At 57.8% G+C, this 18750-nt stretch overlaps 2 protein-coding genes across 2 annotated transcripts in view; one reads left to right on the top strand and one right to left on the bottom strand.

Moving 5' to 3' along the window:
* SLC5A10 (solute carrier family 5 member 10) overlaps window positions 1-18750 on the top strand; it is a 63856-nt gene that overhangs the window by 861 nt on the left and 44245 nt on the right. The window contains exons 2-10 of the mRNA XM_027047637.2: window positions 968-1100; window positions 5995-6066; window positions 6325-6429; window positions 6753-6812; window positions 7387-7491; window positions 12243-12348; window positions 12642-12722; window positions 14219-14424; window positions 18113-18248. Coding sequence (XP_026903438.1) covers window positions 987-1100; window positions 5995-6066; window positions 6325-6429; window positions 6753-6812; window positions 7387-7491; window positions 12243-12348; window positions 12642-12722; window positions 14219-14424; window positions 18113-18248 — 985 coding nt within the window. The 5' untranslated portion in view covers window positions 968-986. The remainder of the gene's footprint in view (window positions 1-967; window positions 1101-5994; window positions 6067-6324; window positions 6430-6752; window positions 6813-7386; window positions 7492-12242; window positions 12349-12641; window positions 12723-14218; window positions 14425-18112; window positions 18249-18750) is intronic.
* The window catches only part of FAM83G (family with sequence similarity 83 member G), a 30402-nt gene continuing 23661 nt past the window's right edge, over window positions 12010-18750 (bottom strand). Inside the window, exon 6 of the mRNA XM_015079591.3 lies at window positions 12010-15006. Within this exon, the coding sequence (XP_014935077.2) occupies window positions 14596-15006 (411 nt within the window). The 3' untranslated portion in view covers window positions 12010-14595. The remainder of the gene's footprint in view (window positions 15007-18750) is intronic.

Raw genomic sequence — 18750 nt, 5'->3', positions numbered from 1 at the left:
GCCACGGGCCATGTCGGAGACATCCACCAGGCTGTGCATGATGACTTAATTAGTGAGCAAGCATCTAGGACCCTAGATGGAGTCAGAGCCCTCACTGCCACCAATGGGGAGCCTCTGGGGTCAGATCTGGAGCTGAATCCCAGCTCGGTCCCTTACGGGGCTAGATAATGACAGATGGCTCACCCTCCTGGCCTCCATTCCTTGACAGCGATATGATATCACCTAAGCTAAGCATTGTCCTCAGCTCCTGGCAGGCACTTGCTAGATATTGTGACCTTCCGTGGATGTCCCGAGGGGACCACGGGGACCCGAACAGATGGTCAAATGAGGGGCTTGGGATTGTTTCAACTAAGTCTAGATAAAGAAAGCACAGAATTTGGCAACAGGACTTTATTGTTCAGTACTGGGACGTTCTGGGGCTGGGACTGCCTGTCGTGGCTAGAAGTGGACCACGTGACACAGGGGGTCGCCATTCCAAGTCCCTCTCAGGCTACTCGTGGCCTGATGGCCACAGGGTATGGTTGCCTGATGTCCCCGGAGGTGAGGCATCTGTCCCCCACCTGCCATGCTTCCTATACAAATTAAATACAGGTCAAGTCACAAGACTTCACGCCCAGTGTGGGGATTGAACTCACAACCCTGAGATTAAGAGTCACACGCTCTACTGACTGAGCCAGCCAGGCCTCCCCTTTATTTTTCCCAAACCCCCTCTGAGTGCAGGGGGGGCTCCCCTCCTCCAGCCCCCTTCGAGCTCTCCCCCATTCTCACGGTCGGGACTTGCTCCCCACTGCGGGGGGGGGGGGGGGCGGTGGAGGACACCGAGCCGCACTTTGAAGCCGCTCTCAAGCACGCGGCCACATTGTGGGCTGGAGATGCCACCATCGTGCTCGGTTTAATGATCAATTTATTGCCTGCCGGGAAGCCCTTTCTGACCCGGTTCAGCCCTCAGTTAGCTCCTTTTGCTCAGGGCTGGCGCCTGCCTCGGGATGGAGGCAGACAACTCCACCGGCGACTCCCATGCTCCCAGCCCGCAGCTGAGCGTGACCGACCTCATCGTCATCACCGTGTATTTCGCCCTGAACCTGGCTGTGGGCATATGGGTGAGAGGCCTGCGGTGGGCGGCCAGCCAGGGGGGGGACCAGGGGTGGGAACTGGGCTGGCAGGTCCCTGAGGCATCTGTATCGTGTCCCCTGGAGGCCGGGTGTCCCCCGGGGCCCTCCTTCCAGCCCTGGGGTAGATTCATCTGGGACCTTGACCAAGCCCCCTTCTCTTTGGGCAGTGGCTTCTCAGTCTACAAAGTGAGGAGGAGGAGGGCCTCTCTGTAACAGGCAGGCTTCGCGGGAAGTTCACTGAGCGTCTGTGCAGACAAGCTGGGGGCCCGGCACGTCTCATCGCCTTCTTGGCCTCTGTCTCCCCCATGTCAGATGGGCTCATGGTCTGTTCAGAGGAGGGGAGAGGCACACGGAGCCTGGGGATCTTTACTTTTAAAAGCTCTGTGTCCAGGGCGCCCGGGCGGCTCCGTGATTTGAGCGTCCCACTTCAGCTCAGGTCGTGATCTCCCACTTGCTGAGTTCAAGCCCTGCATCCGGCTCGCTGCTGTCATCACAGAGCCTCCTTTGGATCCTCTGTCTCCCCCTGCTCCCCACTCTCATCCTCCCCTGCTTGCACTGTCTCTCAAAAATAAAAATAAAACCTTAAAAAAAAAAAAAAGCTCCCTGTCCACCAGCCTAGCCTAGTTCCTAAGCGAGTTTCTCTCACTTTCTATAGGAAAGAGAAGTGATTCAGGCCATCACAGACTCCAGTGGCAGTGAGGGTCCTGCTAGGCAGGCGCTGTGCTCGGCACCTGGTCCCCACAGCCCCGGGGCAAAGGCCAGCCCCATTTACAGATGAACCCCAGTGCTCTGGGGTCTGGGACTTCCCCAGCGAACCCCAGGTACCGGTACATAGGGGAGGGGTCCCTCCTGTGTGCTCATAATGCTGACCTTGGAGGCCTTTCTGGTGAGGACGTGAACACAGAAACCAGCTGTGGGTTTGCAGAAGTCAGGCTCGTCCTCCTTGTCCCCAGGAGTGCCCGGGCCAGCAGCCCTGAGTGCTGACACATGGTCTTTATCTACTGGGGGAGAATGAGTATCCCTATCTTGTCTTCCCTGGCCGCTGATTTAAGCCAGAGGGCCAGAGGTCAGCAAGACCTAAAGAGGGAAGAGGAGGGGAGAGAGAGGGAAGAGGAGGGAGAGAAGGCCTCCCCAGTCAGTGTGGGTGGGAAGATTTATTTGGAAGTGCACACGTAAGAAAATGTTTTCGGTATCTGAGGCCAGGCCCTTTGCCACCCGGTGACACAGCCCATCAGCCGTGCTGCCCCAGGACTCGCCCCCTCCCAGCTCAGCCTTCCCCTGCAGGCTGGTGCTGTGTGCAGCGGGGCTGTGGGAGTTCCAACCTGCCCCTGCAAGGCCACAGGGCTGTGAGCACAGGCAGAAAAGAACAGCGCCACTCAAGGAGTACACCCTGGAGCCGGATCCCACAGGGGTCAGATGTAGGCATTCATCACCCAAAAGCAGATGGAACAAGCTGGGCTGGGCTGGGCAGGTGCACCTGCAAAGGTGCTGACAGTGGGGTTAGGAGAACCCAGGGGAGGGCCTTTAAGGAGGCGTTACAAGCGACCTTGGGCTGAGCTTTTGCATCTCTTAGGGTATCTGTGAGTAAGGGACCGAAAACCTGTATCAGATGAGCTTGAACAATGAAGGAAATATAATGACGTCCATTCTGAAAAGTCCAGCAACAGTGAAGGCTTCAGGTACGGTAGGATCCAGGGGTTTCCAGAGTATCATCAAGGCTGTCGCTGCACTTCACTTTGATTTTCTCACGCATGTGTGGCATTGTCCTGAGTCCAGTTTCCCTCACAGAGGTGAGATGCCCAGCCTGTCTGGTTAGCCTGGGTTCAAATCCTGACTCCATCACTTACTAGCCACTTTCATCTGTGAAAGCCTTGACTTTCTCATTGGTAATACGAAGATGGTCACAGTACGTACTTCATGGGGCTGCTGCAAAGACTCAACACCTCGGGGCACCTGGGTGGCTCAGTCGGTTAAGCGTTTGTCTCTTGATTTTTGGCTCAGGTCATGATCTCATGGTTCGTGGGTTCGAGCCCCGTGTCAGGCTCTGTGCTGACAGCTTAGAGCCTGGAGCCTGCTTCGGATTCTGCGTCTGTGTTTCCCCCTCTCTCTGCCACTTCCCCGTTCTCTCTCTCTCTCTCTCTCAAAAATAAACATTAAAAAAAATTTTTAGGGGCACTTGGGTGGCTCAGTCAGTTAAGCGTCTGACTTTGGCTCAGGTCCTGATCTCGCGGTCCGTGGGTTCGAGCCCCGCGTCGGGCTCTGTGCTGACAGCTCGGAGCCTGGAGCCTGCTTTGGATTCTGTGTGTGTCTCTCTCTCTCTGACCCTCCCCTGCTCACGATCTGTATCTCTGTCTCTCAAAAATGAATACATGTTAAAAAATAAATTAATTAAATTAAAAACTTAAAAAATTTTGTTTTAATTAAAAAAAAAATTTTTAACGTTTATTTATTTTTGAGACAGAGAAAGAGCATGAACGGGGGAGGGGCAGAGAGAGAGGGAGACACAGAATCGGAAGCAGGCTCCAGGCTCTGAGCCATCAGCCCAGAGCCCGACGCGGGGCTCGAACTCATGGACCGTGAGATCGTGACCTGAGCTGGTCGGATGCTTAACCAACTGAGCCACCCAGGCGCCCCAAAGAACTTTTTAAAAATAAAATTATATATAAAAAAAAGACCAAACACCTCATAAAGGTAAAGCACTTGGGACCAACTCTGCCACAGAGGGGCACTTGGTGAATATTAACTAGGTGAACATGGCTGCCAGCACCCTCAGAGTCCCGGCTTCTTCCTCCCGCCTCCCAGGAGGCCAGGAGCAATCCCAGCTTAAGTCCACAACTGTCCTGAACCAGGTGTGGCAGCTAAGGAATGTGATAGTCTCCATGGCTTAGATGACTCAGGACTCCTGAAACTGGAGACTGGGCCGGGGCCACTCAGGCCAATTGCTAGGAAAAATGAGACCCCTTTAGGAAGGGAAGGGGCAAGAAGGAGGCAATTGGCCACGCCTACCATATCCCTGAAAGATGAAAGGACATGTTTGGAAAAATCCCGGGCTAAGAACAGAGCTGCTGTGGAAGTTGCACAGTGCACAGCCCACAAAGCTGGATGTGGCCATCCTGGCCAAGACCGTGAGAGTCTTCAGATACTACTGTATTCAATATGGCTGGGTCACAGCTCACAGAAAGTGATGGAAGATGGGGTGGGAGAGAGGCAAGCAGGAGCCATATCCAAAGCTTTGAATGTCAGATGCAGACAATTCATCTTGAATCTGGTGGGAGGAGGGGGGCGGCAATTAAAGTCAGGTAGAAAGAGGCCTGTATATTGATCGATACTTTGTGATCCAGTCTTAGGTTAGGATATATATGTTGGGAGAAAGGAATGCAAAATATATACCTAAATATACCTCCAGGGTCCCTCTTTTCAAATTTCTTCTGTCCTCAAGTTCACATCTATTCACTTTCTCCTGTCCAGATAGCACTGAGGGCTTGAAAAACCCATATAATCACTGACCTTTATTGGGCTTACTTACCAGGTACCAGGCACTGTTGTTAGAGTATCACATGTATTAACTCGTTAAACCTCACAGAAGCCCTGCAAGGGAAGGCCCGCATGACAGATGAGGAAACTGAGGCACAGAGGTGAAGTAATTTGCCCAAGGTCATACACAGGAAGCAGAGCGGCCAGGATTTGCTCCCAGGCATTCTGATTTCAGATTTTTAATTATATTATGGAGCACAAAACTCTATACTCCCACCAACACAAAAGGTATGCAAGAATACTTGAGTGATAATTCTTCGAAATGTATCAGAGATTAGAATACTAGAAGTTAGAAATCAAGGCCAAAAGGCTCTCAAAATCCTTAGCTCAAAGTCCTCATCAAGAGGCAAAAATCTCAGCTTCAGGGCACCTGGCTGTCTCAGTCAGTAGAGCATGCAACGCTTGATCTTGGGTTTGTAAGTTCGAACCCCACATTGGGTGTAGAGATTACTTAAAAATAAAAATCTTAAAAAAAAAAAATCTCAGTTTAGTTATGCACTGTGGAATGATCAAAACTTAGACTTTGACCTGTAAGGCTACAGTAACTGCCCTGAGGCAGTTTGGCGGGTCTGGGATAAGAAGTGTGGAGGATCCCGTCTTGGCCCAGCACAGGGCGTCTCAGTCAACGGCGACAGTCAGCCGTGCTCATGGCCCCCAGCTCCCTGGTGTGTCCATCCCTCCCCCAGTGGGGGGCCAGCGGGGAGCCACCGGGGGCTTGGGCCATGGTCCAGAGCAGGCTGGAAGTGAGTGAAGGGAAGGAACGGGACCACGGGGCCCAGGAGCTGGGGTGGAAGGCTGTGGATAAGATTCTGGTTCCCTCTGTCCTTTCTGTTTTATTGATGTAATTTCACATCACATGAAACTCACCATTGAAACCATTTTAAACTGTATAACTCAGAGGTATCTAGTACATTCATTCTGTTTTACAACCATTACCTGTATCTGCTTCCGAAACTTTTTCATCACCCCGAAAGGAAACCCCATACCTATTAGCAATCATTGCCCCTTGCCCTCTCTCCTCGGCCCCTGGAAACCACTAATCTACTTCCTGCCTCCGTGGATCCACCTGTCCGGGACATTTCATATAGACGGAATCATACAATATGTGGCCTTTTGCGTCTGACTCCTTTTACTTAGCAGAATGTTCTCGAGGGCCATCGTGCTGTAGCAGGTGTCAGAACTTCATGCCTTCCGAGGGTTGGGTAATATTCCGTCGTACGGATAGACCACGTTGTGTTAATCAGTCGTTGAGCGTCTGGGTTGTTTCCACCTTTTGGCTGCTGTGAACATTCAGGCACGAGTTTTGTTCGAACACCTGCTGAGCTCCTTTCTGCCTCTGTTCTTGCAGTCTTCATGCCGGGCCAGCAGGAACACGGTGAGAGGCTACTTCCTGGCGGGCCGGGACATGACCTGGTGGCCGGTGAGTGTCCTCTTCCCCTGCCCCGCATCTGATCCCGGATGCAGGTGCTGCCTAGGGGCTCATCCCTGCGGTCACTTTGTGTGTCTTTCTCACCCAAGGTCACCGCCCGGGGTGGGTGGGGGGGCCCAGCGATGGGGCAGGTTGAGGCTGGCAAGGGGCCCCCAAGCTGGGAGCGTCGGGATGGGGTGCCGGGAATTGGCTTTGGCATCTGGTGGGGGCGGCTGCCTCTGCTGATTCTTTTTCCCCTCTGTCCTCCAGATTGGAGCCTCTCTCTTTGCCAGCAGCGAGGGCTCGGGGCTCTTTATTGGACTGGCGGGCTCGGGTGCGGCCGGGGGCCTGGCCGTGGCGGGCTTCGAGTGGAATGTAAGCAGGCAGGGGTGGACGCAGCTGCGGGAGGGTGCAGAGACCTTGAAAGGCGCAGAGACGTTGATAGGGCTCCAGTGGGGTCTGCCCTTGGCCACTCAGGGCAGCCAGTGTCTAGATGGGGGTTGTTCCCGGGGATGGATGGCCTTCAGAATGCCAGAGTGCTGGATAGGGAGCTTAGCCTTGGCCACAGAGGGAGGAAGAGGCAAATTCTTCCCCTCTTCAGGTTCTCTGGCGGGTCAGGTCTCCAGTCCGCTGGGCCCGGATGCAGGGTCTGTGGGAGCTGGGGACTGACATCCTCACTCTGTCCCTGTCCCCCTCAGGCCACGTATGTGCTGCTGGCCCTGGCGTGGGTGTTCGTGCCCATCTACATCTCCTCGGAGGTGAGTCTACTCCCGGGGACTCAGGGTGGCCTCACCTGCGTCGGGGCCTTGCTCCCCTGGCTTGGTGATGCTGATGAACAGGAACCCCGGCTTCATGTGGTAGAGCCAGCCCACCGATCCCAGGGCTGCCAGGGTTTCTTCTTAGGCCAACTAACGTTCCTGTCAACTATGAAGACACGTCCCCGAGGCCCTCAGCCTGGGAGCCGTGTCTGCTGGTTTCCACGGCCCCTGCTCGCCGCATCTGGGGGGTGATGCTCCCTCCACCCAAGCACACACCTGGGCGACACTGTCCCTGACTCTGCCCACTCCTTCAGCCCCACTGGGCAGCCACTGGATCCAGTAGTTTCCATTCCCTGGATCTCTCCCAGTCCTTCCCCATCGAGTCGCGTCAGTAGCTCATCCGGATTTGTCACCACAGCCTTCAGACTTGTGCCTCTGTCCCTAGTCACCGTCCCCGGTTGTGGGATGGTAATGAGTATGTGGGTCTGGCCTTGCCCTTGAGAAGCTCTGGGCCCTGACAGCTGGGTGTGATCTCGGGGGAGTGCTTAGTTCCTGCCCCCCTGTGCCTCCCCAGATCGTCACCATGCCTGAATACATTCAGAAGCGCTACGGAGGCCAGCGGATTTGCATGTACCTGTCTATCCTGTCTCTGCTGCTGTCCGTCTTCACCAAGATATCGGTGAGCTGCCCCCCCACCCCACCCCAAACTCCCAGCATCCCGCCAGCATCGCCTGGAATCATCCCTGTTCTGAGGGCCCCTCAGACACACCTGACATCCTCTCATCTGTCTCTTGTTCAACAGCTAGGGAAACTGAGGCCCAGAGAGGGACAATGATTTGCCCACACAGTTGAGTCTGGGATAGCTTGACGAGGGCTTCCAGAAGGCGGGTTGGGCAGCTGGCATGGTTGGGGGCAGAAAGCAGGCCTTCTGACTTCTGCTTTGCCCTGGGCCCAGATATGAGGGCGTTCGGGGTTCTCGCTATGAGAGGTCACTGGTGGGAGCCTGGGGGTCAGCCTGGATGGCTTCCCTGGGCCAGCGCGGAGGTGAACCAGGACTGACCACTAGGGGGCGCTGAGAGCCTTCATGGTCTCTGGCGGTTCAGCGGCCACAGGGAGCCCATCCCGTGGCCGGTCAACTCCTTCGAGAAGCTGACCCCTGGCGGCGGCCTCCTGGTATTGGGGTGCCTCCCTAGTGGGCACCCCGGGCCTCTTTTCCCTTGGGAGCCTGGACCCGGTCCCCCTGGAAGGGTAAGGGCAGAAAGCGCACCTCAAATGTCGGGGTGGCTTGCGTGGGATTCCAGAAGGAAGGAGGGTTCAGAGGGAAGGTCCTTACGGACAATCTCATCCTGCAACCCCTGTGTGCAGATGAGGCCGTTGAGGCCCAGAGAGTGACAATGACTAGCTCAAGGTCATGGTGAGTCAGGCGGAGACCAAAGAACCCAGGCCTCTGCCTCCCAGCCTCCCAGCCCCCCGGGGGGGCGGGGCCCCGGCCGCTGCTCTGCTGCACCGAGGCAGCCAGGACTTGGCACTTCAAACTCCACACTGTGATGGGAGATGAGTGGACTTACCCTCCTATAAAATGGAAAGCAACCCACTGACGTCAAGGCTGGGGCTCCAACGCCAATGCTGGGCTTCCGGATGAGGCCGAGAGGGAAGCGGGAGGAACGCTAATTGCCCGGCTTGGTTTGGGCAGGACCGGGGACGCCTTGGCTGATGGCTTTGGGCTGAAACTGTTTGAAGTGCATGCGCCCAGCTGGCCCCGAGGCCCTGACCTCACTGGGCGGAGCCCCGTGAATGCCCCGGGTGTCTTGTGCGTTCAGCACCCACCCCAGCTGCAGCCTGTCCTGACAGAGACCGCAGGGCTCGCCTGCTGTCATCCCTCGGGTGGGGATGCTGGTGTGCAGAGAACATTCGATGGCAGGGTGCGGGGATCACCACCCCGACCCTCAGATGGGGTCGGGGGCCACTGAGGCCCATCACTGCGTGGCCCTGGGCTAGTCATTTAACCTCTGGAAAATAGAGAAATGGGGCACAATACCCTAGGCCACTTGGAGCAAAGGCCAACCATGGCCTACAAGATCCTCCAAGAAGGGGCTCCTGCTACCCTGCTAACCTCACCTGTCCCTCTTCTGTCACACACATCATTGCAGCCACACTGGCTTCCTTGCACATCCATGAACACACCAGACGTGGCCCTGCCTCAGGGCCTTTGCCCTTGTGTTCTCTGCCTGGAACCTTCTTCCCCTGGATATCCACATGGCTCACGTCCTCACCTGTGTCAAGTCTTTCAAATTTCACCTTCTCAGTGAGGCCTGCCCCTTCCCCGCTCTCCCTCTTCTCCGAACACGGACTATCTTCTGGCCTGAAGACAGTCTGAATAATTCACTTAGAATGTCTATTGTCTGCCTCCCTCATTTCTTCTCTCTGTTCACGGATGCGCCCCCAGTGCTACATGCCTGGCATAGCTCATAGGACTGAATGAAAAAAATACACGCCAGGGGCCAGCTAAGTTTGTCTGCGGCGGGCTGGAAAGTAAGTAGTTTTGGCTTTGCAGGACACACACGAGCTGCTCAGATTTGCTGCTGGAGGGAGAAACTCCACACCAAGGTGTGTGGACTGGATCTGGTCTGTGGTCTCTGGTGTGCCAACCCCTGACATACATTATGTGTGCCCTGGCTGAGCACTGGATGATAAACACATTCTCTGCTTTCTGGGAGCTTAGTGTTCCAGACAGATAAGCAAACAGACGAATACAATCATAACAGTAAAAACGTCGATGAAAGAAGCAGAGGCGAGGCTGAAATCTACAAGGATGAGAGCAGGCTCCCTTTGGAGAGAGTGGTCTCTGTGGGAAAGGCCAGGCTTGCGGCAGCTGAGGGAAGGGGCGAGGCTGGAGCGCAGGGAGCCGTGGAGCTCGGGGAGGGGTGAGCGCTGAAGGGGACAGAGGGGGCCTGGTGGACGACGCCTGGACCTCTGGGCCTGGCTAGCTGGATTTTATTCCATGCGCGGTGGAAATGCAGAGAACTTGATTTTCCTCTGAACAAGCTGAGTGCAGGAGGAGGCGGGGAGGGGCTTCCCAAGGGATGGGCCAGAGGGTAGACATGGGAGTATTTTGGAAACAGAATCAACAGCAGTGGCCGGTGGGTCAGGTGCCAGGGGGGTGTGGCAAAGGTGAGAAGTTTCTGGAGCCCTGAAGGGACAGTGGTGGCCTCGATGGAGACGGGCCACCCCTGGAGGTCCCGCTCCTCCCTTCCGCCAGCCTCCGCTGAGGGCAGGGCTCTGTAGAGGGATGGAGGAGGCTGGGCCTGCCCCTGTGCCCGTCTCCATATCTGCTTACCCATTTTCCAGATAAGAGCCACCAAGGCCCAGGAGGCGGCATGACCTCCACAAAGCCATGTGATCAGGGACACAGTTTAGGGCTCTTAGCTTCTACGAGGCCGCAGCTCTTCCTGGGCCCCCAGGAAGCTGGGCTCGGGCTGCAGAAGGGGAGGTCCAGTCGGGCTGGGTGCCGTCTAAAGTTCCTGGTCGGGGGGTACTCCCCGGGAGCCTGTAGGCAATCTCATATTCGCTGCAGCACAGGCTGTTGCTGGATGCCGTGCAGGGTCCTAGAGTGAGGACAGCGGCTGAGTCCCACCTCCACACTTTGGCCTGTACTGCTCCTGACATTGTCCAAGTCCTCATGGCTCCTCGCGGCCCACCACCCCAGACGGGAGTCCCTGAGGAGTAGAGGTTAGGGGAGCAGGGCGTCGGAGAAGATAGTTCTGGAAGACGGAGCCTGCGGACTGGGCAGCCCCAAGGCACAGGGACCTGGCCAACTGAGGCCTGGAGGCCATGACGTGCTGGGCCTGGAATGGTGGCCAGTCTGGTGTGGCCAGAGTCACCTGGGCTTAGAGATGAGTGGCCGGGGCCTGAAGGCCAGCCACACAGATCAGGGCTCCACTCTGAGGGCGGCCTGGGTGCGGAGAGGGGTCTTGGGTGGCAGGAGGATGAGCAGGCGGGAGGAAGGGGCTGCTGCTTTCTAGAGACCCCTTGCTCCCCATTCACCCGGCAACTCCAATCTCTGATACCTGTTGGAGCCTGACCTCGGGGAAGTCCGTCCCCTCCCCAGGCTTCTGTGTCTCCTCCGGTCTGATGGGGGAGGGGGCTTGAAGAGTCCCTCCTGCTCTGATATTCACAACCCTGGGCTTCTCTCCTTGAGCTGGAGGTAGACACACGTACGAATGCGCGCGCGCACACACACACACACACACACACTCACACACCACCAAAGCCAGGGACCAGAGTGACGGGCTGCTGATCTCCTCAAAGCACCTTGTCAGAGTCCACACTGGCTGGTCTCTCCAAGGGAGGGTAAAGGAGGGGCCTGGAGGGAGAGGGACAGGGACAGGGAACACAGGCTCTGGAGTGACACCCGGGCTCGGCCGGGGCTCTGTGTCCTGAGGGCTTGGAGCCTGGGGGAACCGGGGGTCCACAAGACCGACTGGGCCGTGCTGGTCAGCTGGATGTCGGGCCAGGCACTGCAGTCGTTCAAAGGGGCCCCGTGCCCCCTGGTCCCACGCAGCCTCGCTCAGCCTTCTCGGGAGCCTGTTGGCCCCAAAGGTTGTATTTCAGGTCACCTCCCCCGAACTGAGCAAGCCCAGAATGACACATTTGGAAACCTGGCAGGGTGGAGCCCCCTTGAGCTCACAGGACAGTCCTGCTCTCCTTCCCTGGGCTCCCAGTACAGTATGGGGGTGGGGGTAGAACCAGGGGTGTGAGGCTCACCCCAGGACTAGGACTCCAGCCCCATAGGCTGCCCCAGGGTCTGGGATGGCAGCAGCTATATCCAGTGCAGCCTCTGGGGACCAGCCTTGGCCCGAGACACGGTCCTGGCTTCAGTTCCAACCCCACCGGAGGGCAGTGAGCAAGACTGCCCCCCTGCCCCCCCCCCGCCCCGGCCTGCCCCCAGAGCACGTCTGGTCTTTTTTCAGGGCCGCCTGTCTAATGGGGAGCAGAGAACAGGGGGCACACCCAAACGGATATGGGCCTGGAGCCCTAGGCTGCAGATCTGTTTCTTCAGGCCCGTAAGGCTTCTCGGGCCTCCTTCAGGAAGCCCTCCTGGACTCCTCCTTGTCATGGACCCCTGGGAACCAAGGACACAGGGCTCCTCCTTTACATCTCCAGGCAGGGGCCAGACTCAATAACAACACTGCTCCTTGGTGGACATCGGCCACTCGGGACTTTTATTAAATCAGCAGCATCCCCTGCACAACCGCTCGTCCACGGCCACGACCCCCTCCCGCCCTCCCAGCAGCGCTGGTGGGCGTGTGCGTGGGGCGTCTCTCCCTCCGTGTCCACGGGGCACTGAGGCCGCACGTCGAGTAAGCGGTGCCCTGAGTCCTGCTTCGGGTCACCTCGGGCCTCCGCACAACTTCCTCTCCCCTCCCGCAGATCGACCTGTACGCAGGGGCGCTCTTTGTGCACATCTGTCTGGGCTGGAACTTCTACCTCTCCACCACCCTCATGCTCGCCATCACGGCCCTGTACACCATCGCAGGTACGGCGCCCTCGCGGGGGTCGGGCGGGGGCCCGCGGAGCGAGGACCTGGCCGCCAGCCCGGGTGTCCACGTGGCCGGGCAGAGGTGTGCGGGGGCCTGAGAGGCGGGCGGGAGCCGGGGGGCCACCTCCCCGCACAGCCTGGCCGGTGGAGATTTGAATCGGGCTCCGCCGGCCCAGCTGAGCGGTCCACAGCCCACCCACCTGTGAGAGGGCAGGCGACACGTACGTGGAACCGCTGTCCCTCCTCCCTCGGGGCACAGCTTTCTCCAGCTCCCTTTTTTCTACCCACAGGGGGTTTGGCTGCTGTGATCTACACGGACGCCCTGCAAACGCTCATCATGGTGGTGGGGGCCGTCATCCTGACCGTCAAAGGTGAGGGGTAGCCCCCCGCAGCCAGCGCTTTTGGGGGTCCGCCCTGTTAGGACCCAGGTGCCAGCACCGGGTGGGGAGGAGGGGGTGGTGGACTCACAAGGTCGAGCCATGAGGCGGTAAACCCGTCAGCCTGCCCTGGGTGACAGAGGCTGTGTGTTCCTTTCCCACCTGTCGCCCCACTGCCACTTGTCACCAGCTCCGGGCCGGCTCCGGTCTGGTGTGGAGGGGACTCAAGAATGCAGGGCCACGGCACCTGCCCTGGCTCAGGACTAGATGGTGACCTAGGGCCGAGGGCAGGTGTGCACACAATCAGGACTCCACGAACACTGCCAGGGCACTGATGGGCTCCAACTGTTGAAAATCATGTGCATAATCCCAAGAAGTGCTGCTATGGGTTGCTGGCCGATGGCAGGGGAGGAGAGAAGAGGGTTTAGACAGCTCGGTGATACTGGTCAGGGAACCCGGAGGAAGCTCAGAGGGCTCCCTCAATAAATAGGTAGTGAACTCCCCATCCTGGGAAGTATGCAATCAGAGCCAGGAGGATCCCACAGAGGGTGAACAGAGGCCTTTAAAGCCTCCTCCAGACTCAGACTGTAGGATCCTCTAGCCTGGTAATTTCCGATCTGTGTATAGTGTTTGTACGTTTGCTCTGAGTACCCGGCCCGGCCTGGGCGCCAGGCGGCAATGAGGCTGGGGGCCCAGAGTCCGGCAGCAGGCTTCCTGCTTGGGAAAGGCAGGGGAGAGGGGCTTGCAAGTAAGACTAGGGATTTTCCTGTATCCAGACTTTGTGTACCTGCTTGCTTTCAGACCAGGGGGGAGACCCCACTGCAGGAGAGGGACCCAGGCAGCCGGGCCCAGCCTGGACGGGAGGGGTGGTTACAGACACAGCAAAAGCCGCAGATGGGCCAGGGTTTGGCCACACAGGGCCCTGACTCTGAGGTAGACAGGAACAGTGAGGGAGTGAATGTGCTCTGGCCTCGAGAGGAGAGACTTCTGGCTCGAGCCCCGGCCGGTGGGCCATGTGGCTTTGGTCATGCCCTTGTCCCTTCTGGGACTTGTTTCTGTTCTCAGTGCTACGTGCCAGCCATCCTCAGCTCTGCCAAAATCACATCCTTTAGGAGCCCCAGGTCAGGACTTTAACACTTTTAGACTCCCCGGGAAGGTCCTCCAATGCCAAGAGAAAATACTTTTGCTTCCTTGATTCGACAGTCTGAAGCTTGGCAGAGAACCCCTGCCCGAGGCCAACAGGCGTCCAGGGGCCAAGAGGACACTGTGGTGTCCACGTGCAAAATGCTCATTTAATAGTATTATTTTTAAATACAAATAAAATAGTCATTTGAATTCCCCTGTTCTGGAAAAGCCTCTACCCTCCACGCCTCTCCAGACACCGGGAAAGGTGGATGGGAAAAAGTCAAGTTTGGTGCATCGGGAAGTGGGGGCCCGGAGTCAGGGCCATCGGCCACCAGCCCGTCCCCGTCCCACCCCGACCCCTCCAGCCTTTGACCAGATCGGCGGCTTTGAGCAGCTGGCGGCAGCCTACGCCCAGGCCGTCCCATCCAGGACCATCGCAAACACGACCTGCCACCTGCCCCGTGCAGACGCCATGCACATGTTCCGAGACCCCCACACAGGGGACCTCCCGTGGACTGGGATGACCTTCGGTCTGACCATCATGGCCACCTGGTACTGGTGCACTGACCAGGTGAGTGTCGCTGTCGCCACCCGCCCTACCTTCCTGCCTTCCGGGGTGGGCTCTGGAGAGTCTGGGCGGCCATCTGCCGATCCCTGGCGCGGCCCCAGGAACACCTGCCCGGTGAGTCTGAGCTGGGGCACAGGCCATGGACTGCACGGCTCCAGGCCCAGGGACAGGGTGCTAGGGTTCCTTGTGGTGCCGGGGGGCCTGGGCCCTCTGTTTAGAATCAGATGAGGCCCACTGGCCGCTGCCCGTCCTGGCCTTCAGGTGCTTTGACTGGGACAGTTTGGAGTAGGGGATTCCAAAAGGACTTGGATGCTCTTCAGCGACCCTGCCATCGGCCTGGGGGCTGGCATTTCGGGCCCGCCTTGGAGTCCCGGGATCTGCCAGCGTGCGGGGCACGGGGCCAGCCTTGGCCTGCCAGGGGTACGTGCTTGTTACGGCTGGGCTCGCTTTCCTGGTAGAGCTCTGGGTGCCATCGGCAGCCGCAGCGCGGTACCGCGGGGGTCCCGAGGTCCTCACGGGCCGCAGGAAGCCATCTTTATCCCTGGTCCCCGAGGCAGGGACTCTATAATGGGGGATCTGTTGGCCCTAGGAGAGAAAGAGCAGAGACAGTGAGGAGACCCCCCCAAGGGCCAGGGGCAGGCGGCAGCCGGCTCACCTGGGTTTATGCCTCTTGGCCTTGCCACTCACCAGCGGGCGGTCCTAGACAAGTTCGTCTCACTACTTTGTGCCTCAGTTTCCCCTCGTGTCACACAGCGATGGGTCCCACCTTTCACGGTTACGGTAAGGCGAGTTCCTACCGTTCCTGCCCCAGCCTTCTCCACCTGTCCACTGAGGGTGGTGCAGTGCTGGTGACTGCAGGGGCTGGGTCTTCTTCTGGAGTCTGAATCTTGTCCTCCCTGGGCTGTGAACGCATCAGGTCACCTCCGCCAGCCACCTACCCCTCTGGGCAGAGGCGGGCAATGCCGGGAAGGCCGTGGGCAGTTCCAGGCAGCAAAAGGTCTTGTGCCAGCAAAGCCTCAGACACCCATCTTACCCAAGGACCCCACCGCGCGAGTGAGGCAGCAAGGCCCAAGGGCCGACCCGGCCAGCCACCATGGGATGAATGAGGAGAGCCCTCCCTGCAAGACATGCCCCTCCACCCCCCTCGGGCATCTCTCCTTTCCTTGCCACTCAGCGTGGGCCTGGCTGACACTGCCGTCTCTGGGCGGGACACAGGGCAGGAGATTTTCCCACGAAGGCCAAGTGAGTCAGCACGCTGCCTGGCCTCGAGGTCAGGGCCGAATGGGCCTTACTGCCTGGAGAGGAGGGTCACACAGGGAGGCCGAGGCCGAACACCGCTGACATTGGGGCTTCACGGCCCGGCTGCGGCCTCACTTCCCTGGCGTCCTCCCGCTCAGGCCTCGGACCAAAACCCCTCAATATAGGCACCTGCACCCTGGGTCCCGCTGGGTCTGCCTGGGGCACAACCAGGACCGGGACCAGAACCCCTGCGACATAGGTAGCTTTGCACCGGATCCCCCGTGCCTGGTGCTACTCTGCTGTGACCCTCACCAGCAAGCAGGGGCTTTGCCTGACTCCACCTAGCCACTGGGCCAGGCCAGCCCCCCAGGATGCCCACTCTAGTCAGCACCAGAAGGCAGCTCTGTGTGCTGGGGCCACAGGGCTTTTCATGGTCTTTAGACTTTTCACTACCTCCTGGCTCATCCCCCACGTGTCACTGACACTCGAACTCAGAAACAAACTGACCCAATAAGACAGGAGGTGAAAGGCCCAATGGGCAGAGAGCTCTACAGAGCCCCTCTCTGACCTCAGTGTCCCTGTCTGAAACGCAGGGAGGCACTTGGGCCAGGGGGCCTCCTGGGGTCCTGCCTGCTATGGCGATGCACCTTCTGTCACCTGCTACTCCTGCTGTCTCACGTGGAGTGTCCCTTTCAGGCGACAGCAGCAGCTACGTTAATCAGAACAGCGAGCGCCATTTTTCCCGGTGTGAGTGCGCGGCACCCATAACCTGGTTTCACCCACGGGAAGGTTCTCTCGCCTTCACCTCACGGCCCAGACAGACAGACAACCAGGCCAGTTCAGGACTTTCCCAGAGTGGCGCCACGGTCCAAAGGCCCCCGGGCCAGCACTGAGCCGTGGCTGACCCCGAGGCTGCACCCCAAGGGAAGCCTAAACTTGGGGAACTCGTGACCAGCCAGGCATGAGCTGGGCCACCTGCATGGTGCCTCGCTCGGTCCTTGCAGCAACCCTGTGTTAGTAGCCCACTTTAGAGATGAAGGCACAGGGGATCAGGGAGGTTAAGTGGCCGAGCACGGGGAGTGGGTCACAGCTGCCGGCCCAGCCTGGGCTGAGAGGTCGCAGGGACACAGCAGCCCACTGACACTGCAGGGAAGGGCCCGGCCCTGCCGCTCGCCTCAGCTTCTCCAGCTGCAGAATGGGGTGACAGCAGCTGCCCCCCACCCCTGCCTCCCAGGGCTGCCCGCCACGAGCACAGAGGAGCGCAGCCCTGGGCTCTTGCACCCACAGGACGTCAGAGAATTGCGTCGAACCCCCTCATCGTCCAGACAGGGAAACTGAGGCCCCAAGTGAGGCCACGACTTGTCCCAAGTCAGAGGTAGCCGGTGCCAAAGCAGGATTGAGGTCAGCTTGTCCTTCAACCTCAGGGTTGCCCCTCCAGACCCTGTAACGGATGCTCTATCACGTCTCAGAGGAAAATAAATGCTGGGAGCTCTCTGTTCAACCAGCATGTCTGGAAAATAGATTAAAATCACACATTCTTACTTCTGAACTGCAGCTGGTGACTTAAACTGCAGAGCACCAAATGAAAAATACTTCGATTTAGAAGGTGTAGCTCGTACAACTCTGTGAACAAACACACTAAAACTGTGTATTAGTTTTGTACAGTTTATGTGGCTGAACTCTATGTGAATTATACTTCCGTAAAGCTGTTTATTTATTTATTATTACTTTTTTAATGTTTATTTATTTTTGAGACAGAGAGAGACAGAGGATGAACAGGGGAGAGTCAGAGAGAGGGAGTCACAGAATCTGAAACAGGCTCCAGGCTCTGAGCTGTCAGCACAGAGCCTGATGCGGGGCTCGAACTCACGGACCGTGAGATCACGGCCTGAGCCAAAGTTGGATGCTTAACCAACTGAGCCACTCAGTAAAGCTGTGAAAGAAAGGAAGAAAGGAAAGAAAGGAAAGAGAGAAAGAGAGAAAGAAAGAAAGAAAGAAAGAAAGAAAGAAAGAAAGAAAGAAAGAAAGAAAGAAGGAGGGAGGGAGGGAGGGAGGGAGGGAGGGAGGAAGGAAAGAAAGAAGAAAGAAAGAAAGAAAGAAAGAAAGAAAGAAAGAAAGAAAGAAAGAAAGAAAGAAAGAAAAGAAAGAAAGAAAGAGAAAGAAAGAAAGACAGGGAAAGAAAGAAACTCATAATGTCAGAGCTGGGAGGGAGCTCAGATGCCATCGGTTCCAATTATCTGTCCCTCCTCCCATGCTGCCGATCTGCAAACTGAGGCCCAGTTAGGATTTGCCTGGGGCTACATGGGGAGCCACGCTCAGGCAGCTTCTAGCACCCCTCTGCTACTTGACCGCAAGCTTTCCCAAATCCCTGGGTTTAAAGCTCCAGGCCAGTGATACAGAACAGTGGCACCCCCGAGCGGGGCTGAGACTCACCCCCTCCTCGTGCCCCCAGGTCATCGTGCAGCGGTCGCTGTCCGCCCGGGACCTGAACCACGCCAAGGCGGGCTCCATCCTGGCCAGCTACCTCAAGATGCTGCCCATGGGCCTGATCATCATGCCAGGCATGATCAGCCGTGCGCTGTTTCCAGGTAGGACAGACACCGGGGGCTGGGCCGGGGCTGCAGGGGGTCCAGGGTTCTGGGTCCCTGACCTGCAGTGCTCACCGGGAGGAGAGGCAAAGGACGAATGTGAGGTGTTTCCTAGCCTAGGGGAGAGGGGAGGAGAGTGCTCCCCAGGGCCATAATCAAAGGGATTGACATGGAGGTGGCTTGGCATAAGGTCCAGACAAGGACCACTTACTGCCGTGCGACCTCAGGGCTAGAAAGAACCATCTCGGTGTGGTCAGCAAACAAGGGAGGGGGTCAACCGCTACGGCAGGGCAGAGTTGACTCGCTGTAACACCAGTGTCTGAGATCTCTGGGTATGTTAGGTGCGTTTCCTTTCGGCTCCCAGTGGCTGGCTTAGGTTGACTTTGTGGGGCACTGAGGCTGTGGGTGCCCAGCGTGGGTTGGGACCAGCCACGCGTGTGGCCCTGGGTGGTTGCCACCTACCCCCTCCCTCTGCTCATCAGTTTCCCCATCTGCACATAGC

The sequence above is a fragment of the Acinonyx jubatus genome, chromosome E1 (genome assembly GCF_027475565.1).
Source record: "Acinonyx jubatus isolate Ajub_Pintada_27869175 chromosome E1, VMU_Ajub_asm_v1.0, whole genome shotgun sequence".
NCBI classification, from domain to species: Eukaryota; Metazoa; Chordata; class Mammalia; order Carnivora; family Felidae; genus Acinonyx; species Acinonyx jubatus.
Note: the sequence above shows the minus strand (reverse complement) of the source record. Positions and strands in the feature narration are given on the sequence as shown.